Source organism: Linepithema humile, chromosome 1, assembly GCF_040581485.1.
Source record: "Linepithema humile isolate Giens D197 chromosome 1, Lhum_UNIL_v1.0, whole genome shotgun sequence".
Lineage (NCBI taxonomy): Eukaryota > Metazoa > Arthropoda > Insecta > Hymenoptera > Formicidae > Linepithema > Linepithema humile.
Window position 1 is genome coordinate 11812212 of NC_090128.1, and position 20195 is coordinate 11832406.

The window sequence follows — 20195 nt, forward strand, 5'->3', positions numbered from 1 at the left end:
ACACCCGCGATATGAGCACGGATAATAAAGCAGATGACGAAAAACAAGCGCTTTAACCGGCGCTTTAATCCGCAGCCGCCGTCTGTAAGCAACGACGGTGCTATTAGCCCCTCTCGCCCCCGCTCCGGGGCCATTTTCTTCCGTTTTGCACTTTCCGGGAGATTAGGAATGGCAAAAGCAATTGCACGATGCACGGCGGAAATAAATACAGAGAAACCGCGTAATAATGGCAGCTGCCATTATTACGCGGTTTCACTGCATTAATTTTATTTAAATAATATATAGAGCTAAATAAATTTATAAATATCTAAATAAAATGTTATAAATATTATAATATTTGACTTACGTTTACGCTATTTTTACAATGACTTTGGTAGCTTAATCTTAAGCTATCTGGCTCATTATTATATTAATTTATTAGAAGTAATATAAAAGTAGCGTATACGTATATCAGAACAAACGATCAATCGAGCCCTTGGTAACTTTTTAATGATTGGAACAAAAAAAATAATGAATCTTTGTCCTAGGACACACGTCGGTAGGACATCCCACAATTTTTTTTATTGCACTCGCAACAATTTATATCTATCGCCGCACCGAATACGCCGCTTATTAATGTCGCATTATTAATGTTAGCGAGGAAAGAATTTTTTAATAGAGACATTTTTAGCCAGTCCGGTTTTTAACGGACAAGATATGGTTGTAATATTCTCAGAAAGAAAAAAAGGCAGTGTGAAAGGATGCAACAGTAGCCGGTAGTGGAATTTTTTGGTCGCGTTTATGCACGGGCTTTCAGCTAATGCACTACCGGCGTAGCCGATAATGACGCCCTTGAAACATAATTTTATTGCTCTGAAAACGGGCCGGCATCGCGGCATAATTTTTGCCGGGCAATAAAACGAAATTCGCGAAACGATCTGCCCGCACCGCAGCAATTTCTCACTTTTTTCATTTTTAATTCCATTTTCAAAGCTTTTATTTAAATTGAAAAAAATTGCTTATGACAAATAGAAAAACAACGTAAAACACATTTAAGAAATTATTGGGTAATATTAATTAACAGGATTAATTGAAAAAATTAGTTAGAATATGTGTAAAGTAATGAAAACGCTTACTTTCAAATAAATATGTGGAATATGTAAATTGTGGTGACTATATTAAATTTTTATAACGAGAAAGTGATTTCTATTAAATTGCTAGTCATGTTATCAAATATTGTGTCAAATAAATGTTTTTATTAATTTCTTTGTGAAAAATAACGTTATCAATATTTTCTGCATCAAATTGAATTGGTCTCGCTTTGATTTTATTTAAAAACGGCACATGTTTTTAAAGTTAAAATAAAGAATATTTTTCTTTGTTTACGCAAAATGTAAATCATCATTTTGTTGCAAAAAGTAAATTTTTATTTTTGAAAAAATTTGTTGCAAAAAATGAATTTTTATTAATATGTTTTTATTTACTCTACTCTCTTTTAAAAACATTTTTTAATTGAAATTTAAAACTCTGAAAAATCCATGCCACTATTATTAAGTTACTTAATAATTGTTCAACTAGTTTTTATATTATAATTATTTTTGATATATGATTTATACATCTATTTAATTGTTTTATTTTATCCAGTTGATTATTTCCGCATGTCATTTTGCAGAAGCGATTATCTTTCTTTTCTTATTTTTCACAATCATACTTCGTAAAGCATCTAAGAAATCCAAAAGATGAAAGTTAGGATATGTGAAGGATAAAATGTATAAAACAGAGAGGATGAGAAGAATTCTACTTGAAAAATGAACACGTGTTTTCTTTGAAGGTGACTTTGCAACCTACTTCCCTAATCAGAAACTGCACTCCCTTTTCGCTCTCGCGATCTTCAAAGCCGTATCTTATTTGCAGGCAGACCTTACCCATTGCAAAACTGCACCGCTTACAACCTGAACGGCTCCTGGGTGAGGATATCTTGCGTCGAAGGATACGATGGCGGTCTGCCGCAGAAATTCGTCGCTATGGTGGGCAAACGGCGTCTGGAGTCGCCGAGCCCTTACTGGGAATTTCAACTGTTCAAGTCGGCGAAGGTCGCTCTTTACGCGGTAAACGAGAAAGGTTCCAGCGAGCCGTACGCCATAGAGGTCGCCTTGAAAGGGGTAGCCAAGTACACTGGTAAGTTTCCACCGAGTCCAATCAGGACCATCGCCGAGTGGCGGTGAGCAAAGAGATAACTCGCTCAGAGTGCCTCGCCACAAAGGCTGTGATCCGATGACGTCACAGTGTTTGGTAATTGGTGATACCATTCGCAGGATGAGATCTGATTTTTGTAATACTGATGAGCTTGAATTTTAAAAAATTGTCTTTTTTTCAGAAAATTAGAAATTAGAAAGATACAAGGAGCACATAAAAATAAAATTTATTTTCGCTATTTAAGAAACAATTTTTTAATAATTGTACAATTTAAAATATTTTTTTCAGTCACCAATTATCAAACATTTGATATGTTTTAAGAAATAAAGAAATGTTTTAAAATGTGATCGAACAGAAATGTATTTTAACATGTTATATGAACGTTTATTAAACTAAAAGAACAAAATTAATAAAAATTTAATGCGAGCCTTTTAATATTATACCATATATATTTTGATAAAAAACGGGATGATATACGGAATGACAAAATCAAATATTTTATTTAAATTATTTGTTACATGAGCTACAATTATAAATTTCTCATCATACGACAGTAAAATGTTTTAAAAAATTAATTTCTTCTTACGTGCACGATTTTATATATTTTACATAGGTAATTCACGCGATAAAGTGCTCATAATTGACATATAGCGAAAAAAGCTATGGTGAACAACTTTAGAGAAAATTCCGGGAAGGGGATATCTTTAATCCTTTTAATCGCGATGCAAATAATCCTGAGTGCATGGGATCGATCCCGAACCCGCACTAGAGCCAAAGCTTTTTTCCTCGTTTCATCGCGCGCGCCCTTTATTCCGTTTTCAACCCCCGGCGAGCTGACGTTCGCATCAAATCGTAGCTTATCGATTGGCCAGCTGGCCCTTCGCTTGTTATTCGTCCTTCGCAAAAATACGGTGGCAAAAATAGCATATTGCACAGAGAATCTACACCAATTTCTGTGTATAAACCTTCGTACTGTGAAAAAAAAAAGAAGTGGTCAATAGAAAGTGTGCTGTAGAAATTACAGTGATAAAGAGTTCTGCTTTGTTTGACCACAAAAGATTGCGAATGAATGTAGTTTAATAAAATGGTGCGCTGGAATTTCAAATGTCCGTAAAATTTTTCTTTTATTATTTTACCAATTTTGCCAATAAGAGTGCTACAGGCCACAAAAAAATGCGACTGCTGTAGAAGAAAGTTGATTAACACAAATTTGCTTTATACATGCACACGATTTTAAATGTGTACAAAGTAAGAAAAAAATATATAAAAATAAATTATATTACATATTACAGTATCTCTAATTGATCAAATATGAAATTACAAAAATGTCGCATTAGCACAAGCTGTTTGTGAAATTTTCGTGATTATGATAAAGCGGTCTTAATTTGCGGAGCTCATTCTGCTCATTTCTGTTCGCATATTTGACGAATAAGCGCGTTAAGTTTCACCCTTCAATTTAGATGGCCGTGACGCTATCTCAACCGGAAATACTAGCGGCGACATGCAAATGATCCCTGTTGAACAGTTCACCGCGTACGCGCGCGCGAGGTCAACCCTGGTCGAGCTCGTTGCCGGTTTCGCTGAAACATGCGCGGCCGACCCTCGCGGAAAATTTATGAGCGTCAAAATTTATGAGCCATTATTATGCATTCTGCTTTCCGCCGCGTCCGCATCGCATTTTGCTCTCCTCTATTTTCTTGACGCCCGATAGAAAAGCACGATTTTTGCTAATCGCAATTGATCGTTGCTTTCGTTAATTCTCGATACGATACATTTCGTCCGCGGAGATATAGATAAGCCGACGCAATTACAACTCCGGTATTAAATACACACGATCTTTGCGGTGTGCAAAATGTATCAAGAACGACATATACTTCCGCTTGAAAATTTAACCAGCGGCCGTCATTAACCGCAGCGTATTTGTTTTCAATGTTAAATATCATGATGATCAATTAAAATGTGAATCAAAATTATAATTATAAATTCCACAATTTATAGACTTGAAATTAACTGACAGGAGACTTTAAAGTTTTAAGCAGAATTATCGGAGAAACGTCAATTGAATAATTTCGACTAACAAGAGTCTGCGACGAAATTTAAATTGAGGCAGAATTAAGTTTTTGAGAAAACTCTTAATTGTACTTTAACTTCACGTCTTGCATCGAGGAAGGAATGATATCGTGTTTATACACTTGCCCTCATTGTTTTAACTTGTCGAGAGGGGATCGTCGACTGTCAATGGCGAATTCCAACGGAATCGAGACGCAAGCAACATAGTCTCGTTTTAACGCGGAGCAAAAGGACGTTGTGCCTTCGTTACTATTAAGGACGAAAAGGGCCGTGTTCTCCTGTCAGTCCGACAGGTCGCCCTCCTTCAACGTATCTCCTCAAATGCTTCCTTCGTATTCAATTACGTTTCGCAACTAGCGGCGGTGAATAGGCGCGCTTTGTGCTTTGTTAATTAGTATTTAACTGAAATTTGATTGTTAATTAGAAACAAATTAACCGACCAGTTGTTTGTGCCGTGCCGATGCGACTCACAGCTTTGATGGATACCTGTTTACAAGCTGATCGAATTACAGCTCTCGCTACGACACTCGAAATTTATACCGAGTATTTCGAAAACATTCCTTTCGCCTGCTAATTCTTCTAATCAGTTTGTTGTTTCTTTTCAACAATCCTGAGGCTGTGATATTATTAACGGTTAAAAGAGAGGAGCTTTGAATTAAGAAAGAATAATGGTGATTCCTGCGTAATCCTCTGACTGCGAGCGTGTGATATCTACAATCTTCGGTTAATTTCAAGCAGACTTCAACAGAATCTTAATGTAAGATTATAGCCGCCGCGAAGTGCGCTAAATTGGGACACTTAAACTTTCGAACTGCGTTGCAATTCGAAATTTCTAAAATTTTCTTGTTTTTATCATGTAGAAAACTTTGTAAGAGGTCATAGAAATATAATATCTCTGTAATTACGGAAAGCATTTGACTTATCTAATCATTCCGAAATTACATTTTAGTTTTTTTTTTTTTTTTTTTTTTTTTTTTTTCTTAAATCAAGTCATGGGAATAATTATACTTAGATTTTCGTTGAGTAAGTCCACTCCCCGTCGAAGGGCCTTAACCAAAGGAAAGTAATTTTGGTACGCTGGATGGCGCACACATTTATACACGTACACGCGCGCGGTTTAAGCCAAATGATTAACGACGGTGCGGAAACGACGCGGGCGGAGCTATTCCTAATCCGCTGCGCACAGCTTCCTGCCTCTCACGCTTCTCGCAAAGCGAGAGACTCACAAATCAGCCGCAGCGTTAGGCCACCGTAATGCAAGCTGCCACGAAGTTCGGAACGATCGACTCCGTTGCCACGCCTTAATTGGAAACAGATTACGCTCGCGCCGACGCGGGAGCCTGCCGAGAGAGGATGTCGGACAGGTAAATTGGAACACCCGCTCGCGCGTGATCCGCGGCTGACCGCAACTACTGCGTGAAATCTTTCCGCAGACGTATACGCGCGAACAGAGCGATTCATATAGACAATAGGATGAAACAGTAGTAGATTAAATAGGCAGATAGATAAATGTAAAAAATATAGAGCTAGATAAACACAGAAAATGATAAAAGAAAAAATATAATGAAACGGAGATAAATTTAATTATTTTAAAGCCAAAGAGAAGAACTGCGATAAAACCGCAAATAAAAAATGCAAATATGAGAATGTTATAATTAATATTAATTAAATATGAAGATGGAATTAGTTTCAAGCAAAATATTTATCACTTATTAATCATCTTCATAAAATTGATTGAAATGACTGAAATACATGTATTATATCTACGAGGCAATGATAATTTCAGGAGTGATATTAACCGTAATGAATAAACATAATTCTCTAATAATTAATATATCAGAAACACATTACTGAATAATATGGAACGCATCTCTATTATACAAGCGTTACCAGAAAACTATTGCCGTTCATGAAATGCATTATTTATAGATGGTGGTTCAATAAAGATTTCGTTCACAGGCGAATCAACTTCGGTCGACATGTCACCGATCCTGATTGGACTTGGTGGCACGGCGACTGGTCTGGGACTAATCGTGACCGGTGTGCTAATGGCACTCTGGAGGAGGCACGCAGCCACCCCGACAAAGCCGAAGCCGCCGCAGCAGCCTAGCATCGCAACTTTTGCGGGGAAAGGCGAGGAGGAAGACGGAAATCCGGATCTAATACCCACAACGGCCTTGACCAATCATCTCACTGGTAAGTTTACCCAATGTAACTGTTGATTGTTGACTTCCTGTAAAGTATAAATAGATTTTTTTTTAAATTTGTCATTTTCTTTCCTTTTAAATAATATATTGATTTGAAAAATTGCATAATTGCAACCTGTAACTTAATTGAAAAAAGAATCAACCAACATTAAGAAATAATCTCTGGGGATTTTATATAAATATATTATTTACTTATCGGAATAAATTACTCTCTTACTCTTTAAGTTTAACGTTCCTTAAAGTATTGCGAGAATATTCACTGTATCAGATTACAAAACGTTGATTCGCTCAAGTCAGATAGGGCTTACTGTTTAAATCTTACAAGTGTCCCTTTAAGAAAGGACGGAAGGCATATCGTCCGCGCATAACCGGCCATTCCATTCTACTGAATTTCTACTTAGACTGATGGAACTATCGCATTTGTACGAGAATTTCAAGAATATCAGGTTCTGCCCCAGTGCGGGTAGCGTGCGTTAACGGCACTCTCAAGAAAATTGCACATACGGTATGCGGACGGCTCTAAGTGTATCGGCATATGCATACACGCGGAGCACGAGAGTGCATGCATATGCATATATAGACGCAGAGATACATATGCGTTCGGTAATCCATGCGAAAGAGAATCGTATCTACAGGGAGTCTCAAAACAGACAGTGGTGGTTTCTCGAGGCGATTTTAGATCGGTCTCATTTGCTCGGGAAATTTAATCTGTAACGCATCTGTTATAATATTATCACTACTTAACATGAATTTAATTCGCGTTAAAATGTATCACGCTTAATTCGTAAACTGAACCCGTGATTATATCGTGCAAAATAAATATCTATTTTACTTATTCAGATTCTCAAATTTAATTCACTAATATTAAAACACGATAATTATAATATTCAATATTTTACTAAGAAAGTTTACTTGGAAATCTACTTTGTTGAGATTAAAACTTGATAAGTATAATATCCATAAGTATAAATTCCATAGAGTTTAATAGTAGTTGAATAAAAGCAATCCAATTACACTACATACTTTTAAATGAAACATTAATCAGATTCATTTGTAACATAAGAATCTACTTTACATTTCTTTTTTTTTTTTTTTTTTTTTGTTATCGTCAATAAATACATTTCTCGGGCGGTTTCGCGATTCTACCGCAGCATTCGAAGCAATGCATTCATCTAATCCTCCCAGGCATTTTCAACTCTCTCGTGCAAGCCGCGAACTTTTGGCTCTTGCAAAACAAAACAGCAAGAAGCAATCGAGAGTGCCGCCCGTGAGGAGGGAGCGAAAGTTGCCTCTGAGAGGAAGTTCAAAATACTTTGCGAAAATCCACGGGCTTACTTCAAACCGATTATACGATTGACGCTAAGTCCGTCCTGGGACTTCTTCCAGACAGAAAGCTTCCTCGTTACGGGTCCCTGCCACGAAGACCACGTCAGCTGGAAGGACGCGAGATGTCCCACGACGTTCTAGAAGATTCAGATTATCCGAGAGCATCGCCGAACGTGAGTAATCCGATTTTATCTAAGGCATTGGTTCCCAAAATTCGGGGGTCTGAATCACTTCCCGAGGAAGAAATTGTAAAAAAAAAGATTGGTGAAAACATTATATACGAACCATGTAGAATTGTTTAATTATTTTTTTATGTTAATAATGATATGATAGATATAATAATATTTTGCAAAGACATCTAAATATAATTCTAACTAAATTAATTGGTCTTAGAATAGAAAGTGAAATAAATCACGCAACAAACTTTTATCAAAGTAATTAAAACATATCATACTTTCGTGCATATCAGTTTTATGTTCATAGCAAAATTTTCTTGAAAGAAAAAGAACAATATGTCAGAATGTTTTCAAGTTAAAAGAGACCACGGAATTTGGAAACCTCTGATCTAAGACAGTCTATCTACGATGAACCGTATACTTACATGTTCGCTAACGGCTTCGAACACAGAAAACCACTTTCGAATTCGATCCGGTCTACTTTACGATTCTGCTTATTGTCGCTCGCGAGACAGATTTAGCAAACGGAAACGCTTCCACATCGCACCTCATACATTTATTTTGCATAACGAAAGAGCACAATAATTGGAATATCGAGGCTTGTGGCAAGATTTTATCTGTTTGGAATATTTTAAATCACAAAATCTCTCTCTTGCGGCAATTTTTATTCAACATCTCAAGTCATGTAAAAATTCTCTCTATGTTATAAATAAAATATAAATTTTATACAAATTTTATACAGTTTTTGGATAAATCCAAAATGCAGCTATTATCAATGATAGTTACAGCAAAGTTTATTTCTTCGGTAATTGCATTTTCTAATTTAGATTTTCGCCGCTTTGTTGATAATTTATTAGTTCTATTTTTTTCTCAATACTAGCAAGATATATAATATATTATACAAAAAGTTATATGTTTATTCTAATACTATCATAACATCGTAAAGTTGCTCACTATAAAAATTCTACGCTGGTCTAGTAAATAAGAGGAATTCTCCGCGTATAGATTCGATTTCTGGTTATTGTGTGTGTTCCTACATTTTTCTAAGTGATATCATATACTTTTCTCTTGAGACAAATATTTTAGTCTTAAACCCTAAACAAATATCTTCCAATTCGATTTAACCTGGCAGTTATATGGCATCATATCCTTGAATGACGATAATATCATAGAGTCTTTTTTATTTAGTTTTGATATAATTTTAAATAAATTTTTACGACAACTGGTCAATGCTGCTGTCAAATTGTTGTACAAATAATGTAAATTTTAAACTGTCTCACAGCATTTTTAACTTAGCACCGAATTTTACAGCGACAATTTTATTTTTAAAGCTCAATCAAGCTCTCAGCTGTTTATTTCTTCAAGATTTTTATTTTATTTTTGTCTCGATCTATTTCAGACATTTTATAGTCTTCAAAGGCCGCACTCGGAGTCGATCGGCAGGAGCATTCAGGAGAGCTGCATTTAAGGGTCAGACACCGGTTGGGATATTAAGAGAAGTGGGCGACCGACGGTCTAGACGGATGGACGGAAAGATCCAGACGTCTGCTGCATCGTCTAACTTCCGGGTCATCGACCATGATTCAACAGGGTATAGGAGGCCCCTGGACCATAGCTGATGGAGGTTGGAGCAGGGAGGAGAAGCCCATATTTGCGCGCGTTCAAGCGTACCAAAGACATTTATATAGCCATTTGATTCACACTCTCTACTGCCTTTGTAAATATTGTATATAAATAAAACACATCAATTTCGTGTTACATCGGCTGTGTCATCTATGTCCATGACATCATCGTCTTCGTTGCAGGTAAAAGATTTATACTTTTATCCGAAGAAAAGTATTATTTGATTAAAACGGTTTTATTTTTTTCATCTTTTATTTTATTTTCAGATCTTTTTTTGAAAACGGATTTAAGATTCCTCCGATCTGGCAATCTAGCGTTGCAATTCAATTTTTTTAAACTTTGCAACACACTACAGATTATGATTTCTTTTCTGGAAAAGCCTGATATTGAATTTTTCAAGGAGGTATTAGTCCCGTAAATTGGAAAGTGGATCGCGCGGAGAATCTGGCATTTATTTTACACAAGCGCGCGAGCTTATCTACGCATTCAAAGGACCTCCTGTCGCTTTTATGGAAAAATCCACGTTTTCTTTCTGCCAGCGACGACAGCATGGTGTGCGCGCGCGCGCGCGTTATCCTGCAAGCAGAAGCGCAACGAGGGCGTAGGAGAGCGATATCACAAGGTAAATCGCATAAGGTATAACCGCATCGTGGCGAGGAACTGACAGCATCTTTCTGGCCTGCTTTTATGCCGATCTTCCTGTTAATTGGAAAGCAAGGATCTCCTTATGTCCTAAGAGCTCTTTTTCAGTTTTTTTATTTTTCCATCGAAGCATTTTGATGACTCATTGTCGTTAAATGCGTGAAATCGCTGCTGTAATCGAGTTATCCACAATGTAGTGTGGCATCGTGGAACATCGTACTAAATTTACCTCAAACTCTCTATTTTTAGATTATTTTCCACACGCATCTAAAGATTTATCAATGTTTACTGAATTTTTTTTTAAAGAAAATATAAAGTAGCATATTAATCTTTTCTGGTGAAAAATTCAATATAGATTTTGCACGAATTAAACTTTTAATGTGTTGTATAAGTACATATCAGAAACTATTCATATTTTCGTTTAACTTTGATTTTGCTAGACTCTAATTAATTTATAATCAATTTTTCTTAATTAAAATGTGAACGATTATATATCATTAAATTTAATAGTATTATATTATGTTAATTATGTTTATTATTACAGGAAGCATTTCCACATTATTTATATGCAACGAATGATAGAGAATTATAACACGGTGTGGAGTTTATACGGTTTGCTGTGGAGTACGGCGCGTATTTTGGATTGAGCACGTAATTGGCCATTGGAAATGCAAAGTACATCGTATCTGCCATTCGCTTGCATTACCCTGCTATGCCCTGTTACTATGCGCTCATGCGCTCTTTTTCTGCATCCGAATGACACCGAACAAAAGTGTGCAAGGTAGATAAAAAGTGCACTAGTTTCAAACAACCGGCTGCAAACCGATATACACTGGTATATTTTCAAGGCACATTTAACTCAAATGCGACCGTTTGTTGTTAAGCTTTAACGTGTGAAATTAGCTCCGCACTTTTCGAATTTTATATTTTTCTTAAGGCTCCTGGTCTCGTAGCCGTGAACTCCGCGTTGACAGTGGCGACATAATTGTGGTAGGAATAAAAACCTAGTCGAATTTACCTAGTCGATTTATTGTATAAGTAAATAGTGTAACAGTTTGACCTAATCAATTGATACGATAAAAGTAAATTACTGAATAACATACAAAATGCTAATTTATAATTCAAAAATTTGTTTACAAAAAAATAAACGTGATAAATACAGAATATATATAGCTTAGTACCGTTACCGACATGTCCATATGACAGAAATTCTCATGCAGCGTCTTAGGTGGAGAATCGATGAACTATTAGACGTGAAAAAATGACATGTTGACTACCCAATTTATTCTTGCGTGCCATTTCGTTAATATTCGTTAAATGTTAGTGCTGTGATATGTGACGTGTTCATGAAACCTGTAAAATTATCCGAAAACTAAGATTAGCAGGGAAAGCCCAACGTAGGAGTATTTTCTACTCATACAGACAGCTGTCAACCGTGTGTTTTCTCGCATAATTAGGCTTTGCTTCACGGTTGATTTAACGATTGTTTATAACCTGTCAAGGAAAAAGCATAGTTTTCGGACAATTTTACAGGTGTCTTAAAGCGATCTAGAGTGTTACTTTGTTAAATTATTATTTTATTTAGAAATGGCACGCAAGAATTCTCGGCGTATCATTTCTCGCTTCTGACGTCACGAATCTAATATGGCTGCGGTGACTACCCAGGAGCCTTAATTGTGCCGAATTGTGTTATGTTTGTGCCGGTTTGTGCCGTAAACAAACTACAACCTATGATTCTCTTTGAAAACGGAGAAGTTTTTTTATGCACAAGCAAATTGGGTCCAGTACAATTGAAAAATTGATTTTATCAATTATTCTCATTGGGAAAAGTTTTACTGACCTAGCACAACTTTTTCTAATGACAAAGTGGTCTAAATAGTTTTTTGCAGAATCGGTGGATAATTGTTTATACAGCCATTTTTGAAATTTATTATTTGGACAATTCCAATGTTTGTGCTGAGTTGTGCTAGGCTAGCACAACAACTTTTCCTAATGGCAAAATGGTCTAAATAGTTTTTTGCAGAATCGGTGGATAATTGTTTATACAGCCATTTTTGAAATTTATTATTTGGACAATTCCAATGTTTGTGCTGAGTTGTGCTAGCCTAGCATATTTTTTTATATATGTATAATTTATTATATACATATAATGTATAAGGATGGGATATAATGTATATATACATACATGTACATATACATATACATACCTTTCCACATACATATACATTATATGTATGTGGAAAGGTTGCAAATTATATTAAAAAAAATACTTAAAGAAAATGCCCCATCTAAGAACATGTACGCGAGTATACTTTTTTCTAATCTTTCCATACGGGAAATGCTTGATGTTATTTCTAATAATGATGGCCGTATCTGCATGTGCTCTACCACCAAGATCTATAGAGAGAAAGTTACCTCAGTAAAACCGGTTGAGGGCGAGGGACGATGAAGTAAGGGGGGAGCTAAAAACAGCTATAAATCTTGCTCTACCACTAGGGTGAGTGGTGAGTGGTAAAATACGTTGTACATTCTAATATCCTTAGATAATTTTTACAAGTGAAATGCGTTTCGGAGATTAGCGTGATATCCACATTTGTATGATTTAGAAACGTTTCCAATTCTCTTATGCGTGGCACCAAGCCATTCGCATTTCATATGATAATATGGAATGATGTATCTGTCATTATCTATTCTTATTTTTGACTATAGTCCAGGAAGATCTATCTTCTTCTAATAACCCTGGTGAAAAATATTCTCAGAATTTTTCATAAAAATTTTCAGATTTTTTACAAAAATTTTATAACTTTTTCAGAAAATGTTAAGATTTTTTATATGAATTGGCACACTTTTCAGAAAAGTTCAGAAAAGAAATGAAAATATATGAATAAATTCATTATTTCTCATATTTTCCAGATCTGTATATATTAAAGCCCGTGTCCACGATGCAAGAAATTGGTTCGAGTTCTTGGCCCAAAATGATTGATTTGCTTCAAGAAATGTGTAACCAATCAACTTGCTGTTTTTCCATAAGAACTTCAATTTAATTGGCTATACATTTCTCGGACCAAGAACTTGGACCAATTTCTTGCATTGTGGACACAGGCCTTTAGAAATATTTAGAAATATCAAATATTTTTACAAGTTGAAAAATATACGATTTATCAGCTTTTATTTTTCTACCTTATCTTTGAATGCATTTCATTTAGCAATGTAAAAACGAGTTATTCTATATTTATTTTCTAGTAGATATCGAACATAGAATGTCATGTTAACATACATGTTAATACATGTTTTATTCTGTGTTTGACATCTAATGAAAAAGATAGAATAGAAATATATACTTGCGTTAATTTGTACTGTTAAATGAAATGTACTCAAAGGCAGGGCAAAATATGGAAGCTGATAAATCGTAAATTTTTTTTAGAAATATTCCGTTAAATAGAATACAGAAAAATGTACCTTATTACAACACATATTCGCATACATTACATTGTACATATACATTTAAAAATTCTATAAAAAATATATAATAATTACAAATATTGAATTTATTACACTTCATACATAATAAATATAAAAACCGCTTATGAAATATAAATTGTAATTATAACATATTATTGGCACAGTCGAAATTTTTATAAAATAAACATACAAATATATATATATAAAATCGCATTTCTTTTGGTATAATAATATTTTAAAAACAATGAATATGCCTTTTATGTTATTATGTCTCGTTATTATGTCTTCATATATCAAAAATAAATATGCATTAACAAAAAAAACTTTGGTAGTTATTATTAGAACAGCCATAAAATTGCGTTATTATGAAATGTACTAATAAATGTACATTTAAAAAAAATTGCACTTTGGCATAATCGTTATAAATATTAGCACAGCATTATTAGCACAGCCATCATAAATAAAAAATAAAAATTATTCATTATCTGGTACGGACTCTTCATCAATAAAGGTTTCGTTTTGTTCCTCGGAGACATCTTTTACATCTTCATTCTGATAAATAAGTTTTCTACATCGATTAATGGCTCTATCGAGATAAGAATTAATATTTTTTATTTCTGTTGTTGTTGCTTGTCCGGTCCAGCCATTATTTAGCAACCATTTATTGAAAAGATTAGAAATGGCGTTTTTTTTTGTAGTTGTTAAAGTTTGTCGATTAATTCCAACTTGCGGACGTATTATTCTATCGGCTAATTGTTTTGTAGTCCACATTCCATATGCTAAGGTAAGCACAATATGCTTGGTTTTTTTGCTAAATGAGCCTCATCAAAAGCTATTTTTTTAGCCCAATGACCGAAACCAACATATATTTCTTCTCCTCTAATTGTTCCAATTTCAATTTCCGCTTCTTCTTCAGTAGAACTATTAATTTTTTTCTTGCCTATAAAACATTCATAAGAAGAATATAAACAATGTTGTCCGTTAGCTTGTGTTAGCATTTGATCGTTATTAGATTTTTCAGATTTGCCGTCGGTTGCTTTGGCATATGATTTATTTTGGGTGACTTTTTCTGCTGGTTTCCATGTTCTCTGGTTGATCCTCTGCATTACTGTTGTCGATGTTTGTTTTGAAGCTAATTTAGCCTTATAAACTGGACAGTTTTTCCAGTTTGCTGTATGATCCTCTCCGCAGTTGGCGCTATTTTTGATTTTTTTCATTCTGTGGAGTGATGATTTTTGCCATACTTCACGCACTTGGGTTGTCTTTGGCAATAATTTTGCGTGTGCCCAAAGCTTTGACATCTTTTACACTGAGGAATCTCGCTCTTTTTGCATGGAGATTCTACCTTTATTTTGTAGCGGAGCATATGATTTATCTCGTATACATTCTTGTTGCTGGGTTTAGAGACCAAGTCAACAAAGAATAAAGGAAGTGCAATTTTTGTTAGCGCTCTATTAATTCTCCTTTTAATAATGTGGAATATCCTCGGTTTCATCAGGAATGTTGTAATCATCGGCAGGAATCGAATAAGTATTTTCATCACCTGCGATAAAAGAAAATAATTGCGGAACATACTCTGCAGTTTTTATGTCAGTGTTGAGGCTTTGATGTTCAATCTGAGAGTCTATATTTATTTCATTTGAGTCCTTCTTAAGCAATAGTTGGCCCTTCTTAGAATCCGTAGGGCCGACTTCCTTAGAGGGTGGATTTTCCAGCTTATTGGCTGGTCTGCCACCTGGAATAATACATCCAAGATTCGTTTTATCCATTGCTTCAGGTTTTGGTTTTCTGTTAGGGTTCCTTCCCTTAGCTGAATGGCCCTCGTTTTTAGGCGCCAGGGTTTCGCCTTTTGTCCTTCATCTATCTGCTGTGACCGAAGTCACACCCGGGGTTTGCGACAGGGACGCTAGATGATCGGACTTGCTGGTTCACTTGATGTTTTGCAGTGCGGTATTTCACGGCTCTTTATAGGTGTATATCTTTCAGCATGATATACCCCACCGCGACCTTACCAGCCATTAGAACCCCAAAAGTTATGTTTTCAATTTATTCTTTATGTACTTATGGAATTATAACCTTTAATAAGAGTTATAATCTACGTTACAAATTGGACTTTTTTTTTATTGCAATTTTAAAATACAATCCATACAACAACATAAGTGACCACAAGGAATAAATATATAATTTGTTTTTGTACTAAGCAAACACTGCAGCAGTCAGATGTACGTATGTTACATATTGGCTGCACTGGATAATATGGAATATCTTCATTTTCGGTTTCATCTGGAAATATGTTGCTGTAATTATCGGCAGGAATGGAATAAATATTGTTGCGCTCGCGGAACGATATTTCACGCACACGTCAACGGAACTCGCGAAATCAAAGAAATACAACACAACACTTCAAATAACAAAGAACACTTTAATATATAACACAGAACTCGACAATTAGTATCCGAGAATACAATTAAAATATCGGAGCCGTCGCACACGTCCGCCCGAGCAGACAGCATCCGAAAATCTCACGTCTCATAGTTTATTTACAAACAATCCATAGTGACGTCTAAACAAAATTACCATGGAGATTGTTTATAATATTTCAGCTGCTAAGAAACAGCTTCTTGAACAGTTGCACGACCGATCGATATTATCGATCGGTCTCTCAGCTGACTGCACACAGCATCAGCAGTGAAAAAGCACGGGCGTAACACTTCATCTTCAATATCTTCATCACCTGCGATAAAAGAAAACAATGATTTTAAGATATAATATATATTTTTTGAAGGTTTATAGATTTCAAGCTTTCTTTACAGACTTGAAAAATTAGCTGTAGACGATTCATATTTTGTTTCTTTAGACTGTATAGATGTAGTATTATTTATTGGTCGTTCAGGTGGATGGTCGTGTTCACACAGTAAGTTGTATGTTTCTTTTGCTCGTAGCCTTCTTTGACATTTGAAGTTCCGCCTTTTGCTACAGCGATAGATATATTCGCACCTTTTGTCCTTATGAAGATCAATGTCTTTGATGTTAGAAATCGCTCCGAGATCTCGATCCAAGAAATGTATAATTCCAATCAATTTGCAGTTTTTATGGAAAAACGGCAATTTTATTGGCTGTATGTTTCCAGCTTTTTTTGCAGACTTGAAAAATTAACTGCAGATGATTCATGTTCAGTTTCTTCACAATGTGGAGGTGGTGTCATTGTATTATTTGCTACTTTGGGTGGATGGTCGTGTTCACACAGTAAGTTGTATGTTTCTCCTGCTCGTAGCTTTCTTTGACATTTGAAGTTCCGCCTTTTACCACAGCGATAGATATATTCGCACCTTTTGTCCTTATAAAGATCAATGTCTTTGATGTTAGAAATTGCTCTCTCGATTCAAGAAATGTATAATTCCAATTAATTTGCATTCTTTATGGAAAACTTGCAAATTGATTGGAATTATCGAGTTCTCGGAACGATTTTTAACATCAGAGACATTGGTCTTCATAAGGACAAAAGGTGCGAATATATCTATCGCTGTAGCAAAAGGCGTAACTTTAAATGTCAAGGAAGGCTACAACGAGCAGGTGAAACGTAGAACTTACTGTGTGAACACGACCATCCACCAGAAGTGCCAATAACAAATAACACGATACCACTTAAAGATTGTGAAGAAACGGAACATGAATCATCTGCAGTTAATTTTTCAAGTTTGCAAAGAAAGCTTGAAACCTATAAATCTTTAAAAAATATATATAAAGGTACATCAACATCAGCAAATGGTGTGAAATGGCCTTTATATTTAGTACAGACCAGCTATTGAAGGAATTAGCTTCTTCTGCATACATGTTCTTAGATGGGACATTTTCTGTAAGTATTTTTTTAAATATACTTTGCAATCTTTCAACAATAATATAAATATTTTTTTATATATGTATAATTTATTTATATGTATTAATAATATGTATAATATTGCATATGTATAATATTGTATAATATTTATAAAAAATAAAACATCAACTATCTGTACCAACGAATTTTTTAAGTTCGCAAACAGCTTGAAACCTATAAACCTTTAAAAAATATATATAAAGGTACATCGGCAAATGGTGAAATAGCCTTTATTTTTAGTATTAATATTTTATTAGTCGTATTGATAAATATATCGATTAAATACATATATGGGCGATTCCATGTCAAATCGGATAGCAAAAAAATGCGTACTTTTTGTTTTGCCTGATTTTTTTGTTATACATAATATTAAGATATATATTTTTGTCAAGTTTCAACGCTATAATCATAATGTTTTTCGAGACATGGAATTTTTTAATTTACGCGAATTCCTAAGTCACGATACCTTTAGAACGCTATAACTTCCAAACGGTTTAAGATAGAGAATTCTGCGACCACTAATTTTAAAACGGATTTATCACATTTTATACGTGACTAAACAAATTTTTCAATAATATAACATTTTTACAAAAAATATGTATTTGAATACTTTATTTTATTTTTTAACCTCTTCCCCACAAAATTCCAAATTTTAAAAAATGTTGTAATATTCCTTGATTTAATACCTTTTAAATGAGTTCAGGCAGAAAGTGTGATGTTTTTGGGAACGTTTCGAAAAAAATTAAATTCCACATTGCGTGCGGTTTCTCGCGCGTCAGAGAGGCTCGCCAAAAAGATGCGACGTTAGTACAATAAGATATAAATCGCGGAACTTCTGAAATAATATGTAAGATAGTTTTTAAGATAAAATAATACGTATATAAGAAAATTATATCTTTATTATTTTTACATATTTTTTTTGAATTTCATTCTGATATGTTGTCCTCTTATTATGACGATTCGGATTTTATTTATTAGAGATGAAGTCTGTCTGATATTCTGTTTGATAAGAATATAATTTTGTTGCAAGTTTTGTCTTCGATAATGGATTACAAGCGTGCAATGTTAATGTTCTTTTTATTGTCCGTGCTTTATCAAATCGTTCTTTCAAATTATTTTCTATTTCCTTATGTTGTTCTTGCGTAGTATAAAAAAATGCAATTTCTTGAAAATTATTTTTGGCCCAATTGTATAAATCTTTAAGTGTCAATATTTATTCCTTGAATCCCGTTCGCTGAAGATTGGTTCTTGCTGCTAGGCGTTTTACTGTATCTTCAACGCTATCACAAGGTCCTTTTCCATGAGATATGACAAAAAAATGCCATTCAACTTTAATATTAAAATCTTTATTATGATAGCAAAGGTTAATAAAATTTCTTTTGTTTTTCTATTGTGCAGAATTTTAGAAAAAAAATTATTCTAATATCGGAGAATAAAGCAAAAAATTTTTCTCTTTGATAATTTATCCGAAAGAGAAAATAGAATAAAATTCTCTCTGATCTCTCTTTCTCTCTCTCGCTTTTTTCTGCAGTGAGGTAAACGTCCCGAAATCACACGTGAAAAGATACTTCTTTCGAAGAAGTTAGACGAATAAGTCGCGCGAGGATCAAGACCGAACTCAAATAACGAATTTGGAAGATTCGAGCGAGAGTTTAATCCTCCGAGTGATTACGCCTTAAAATATACTGCGACAAATTCGTGACACTGGCTCGCTTATATCTCTGCTTTGAATGGCACCTTCGCTCTGCCCTTACATCTCCGTCGAACTGAAACTTTTATGATTTCACGTTTGGCCGCGTCCGTTTAAGTTCGCGCGCACAAACTCAGTCAGCAATCATCGCGAGTGCCTGTCACCGTACATTTACATGCTCGGAACTCTTCGTGTAACTTACATGTCGTCGCGAGTAACTTCTCCGGAAGATGCATGATCTGAAGCTCGTCTCGGTCTTAAAAAGCGGAATATTAGCAAAGTATATTAGAAAAGTATTCGTAGAAAAATTATATACTTTATTACTGATTATGAATATCAAAATCCATAATATATGTTTATATTAACAATTATTACAGGAATCAGAATTGTTAATTTATTATCTACAATATAAAATAAAAAAATAAATACTTGATTATTTCTATTGTAATGCTAATGAGCAAATATTATTAGAAACTTTTCTGAAATATTTTTTCTATTATTAATATTGAAATTATTGTCTTGATTGCGACGAATGTTTTTGCGCGTGCTCAATTGTAGCCTAATGTAAGCATGTATCGCTCATTTGCATAAGGCATTTGCAATATTTTAAAGGACATCAAAAACTCTCAGATATGCAAAAATTCTACGGTATTGTAGTATTCTCAGTACTTTGAAAGGAACGCATTCTTATTCCACGTACGATTGCCACAAAGGCAGCATCAAATGCCGCGAGCATTTTTACATCGAAGCGAAATCCCGTAAAATCCAGGGAGAGCGTATAAATCATCTTTACAACTTCGACCGCGAATAAAAACTTTGTTAAACGGTGTGAGCATAAATCATCGGCGAAAGGAAGTCAGCGCAAAGTTTCCCTCAAAACTGGCTAAAGATAATTTATACGCGGAACAGCGCTGCGCATGAAACGCTAATTGGAGAGTGCGTTTATC

The 20195-nt window shown here is 34.7% G+C and overlaps 1 protein-coding gene across 2 annotated transcripts in view; it reads left to right on the forward strand.

Moving 5' to 3' along the window:
- LOC105671998 (nephrin-like) overlaps positions 1–9712 on the forward strand; it is a 231301-nt gene extending 221589 nt beyond the window's left edge. For both annotated transcript variants that reach the window (XM_012366643.2, XM_012366644.2), the window contains 4 exons: positions 1894–2157; positions 6205–6441; positions 7839–7951; positions 9354–9712. In XM_012366643.2, the coding sequence (XP_012222066.1) occupies positions 1894–2157; positions 6205–6441; positions 7839–7951; positions 9354–9422 (683 nt within the window). In that variant the 3' untranslated portion in view covers positions 9423–9712. The remainder of the gene's footprint in view (positions 1–1893; positions 2158–6204; positions 6442–7838; positions 7952–9353) is intronic.
- The last annotated feature ends 10483 nt before the right edge of the window (positions 9713–20195 follow it).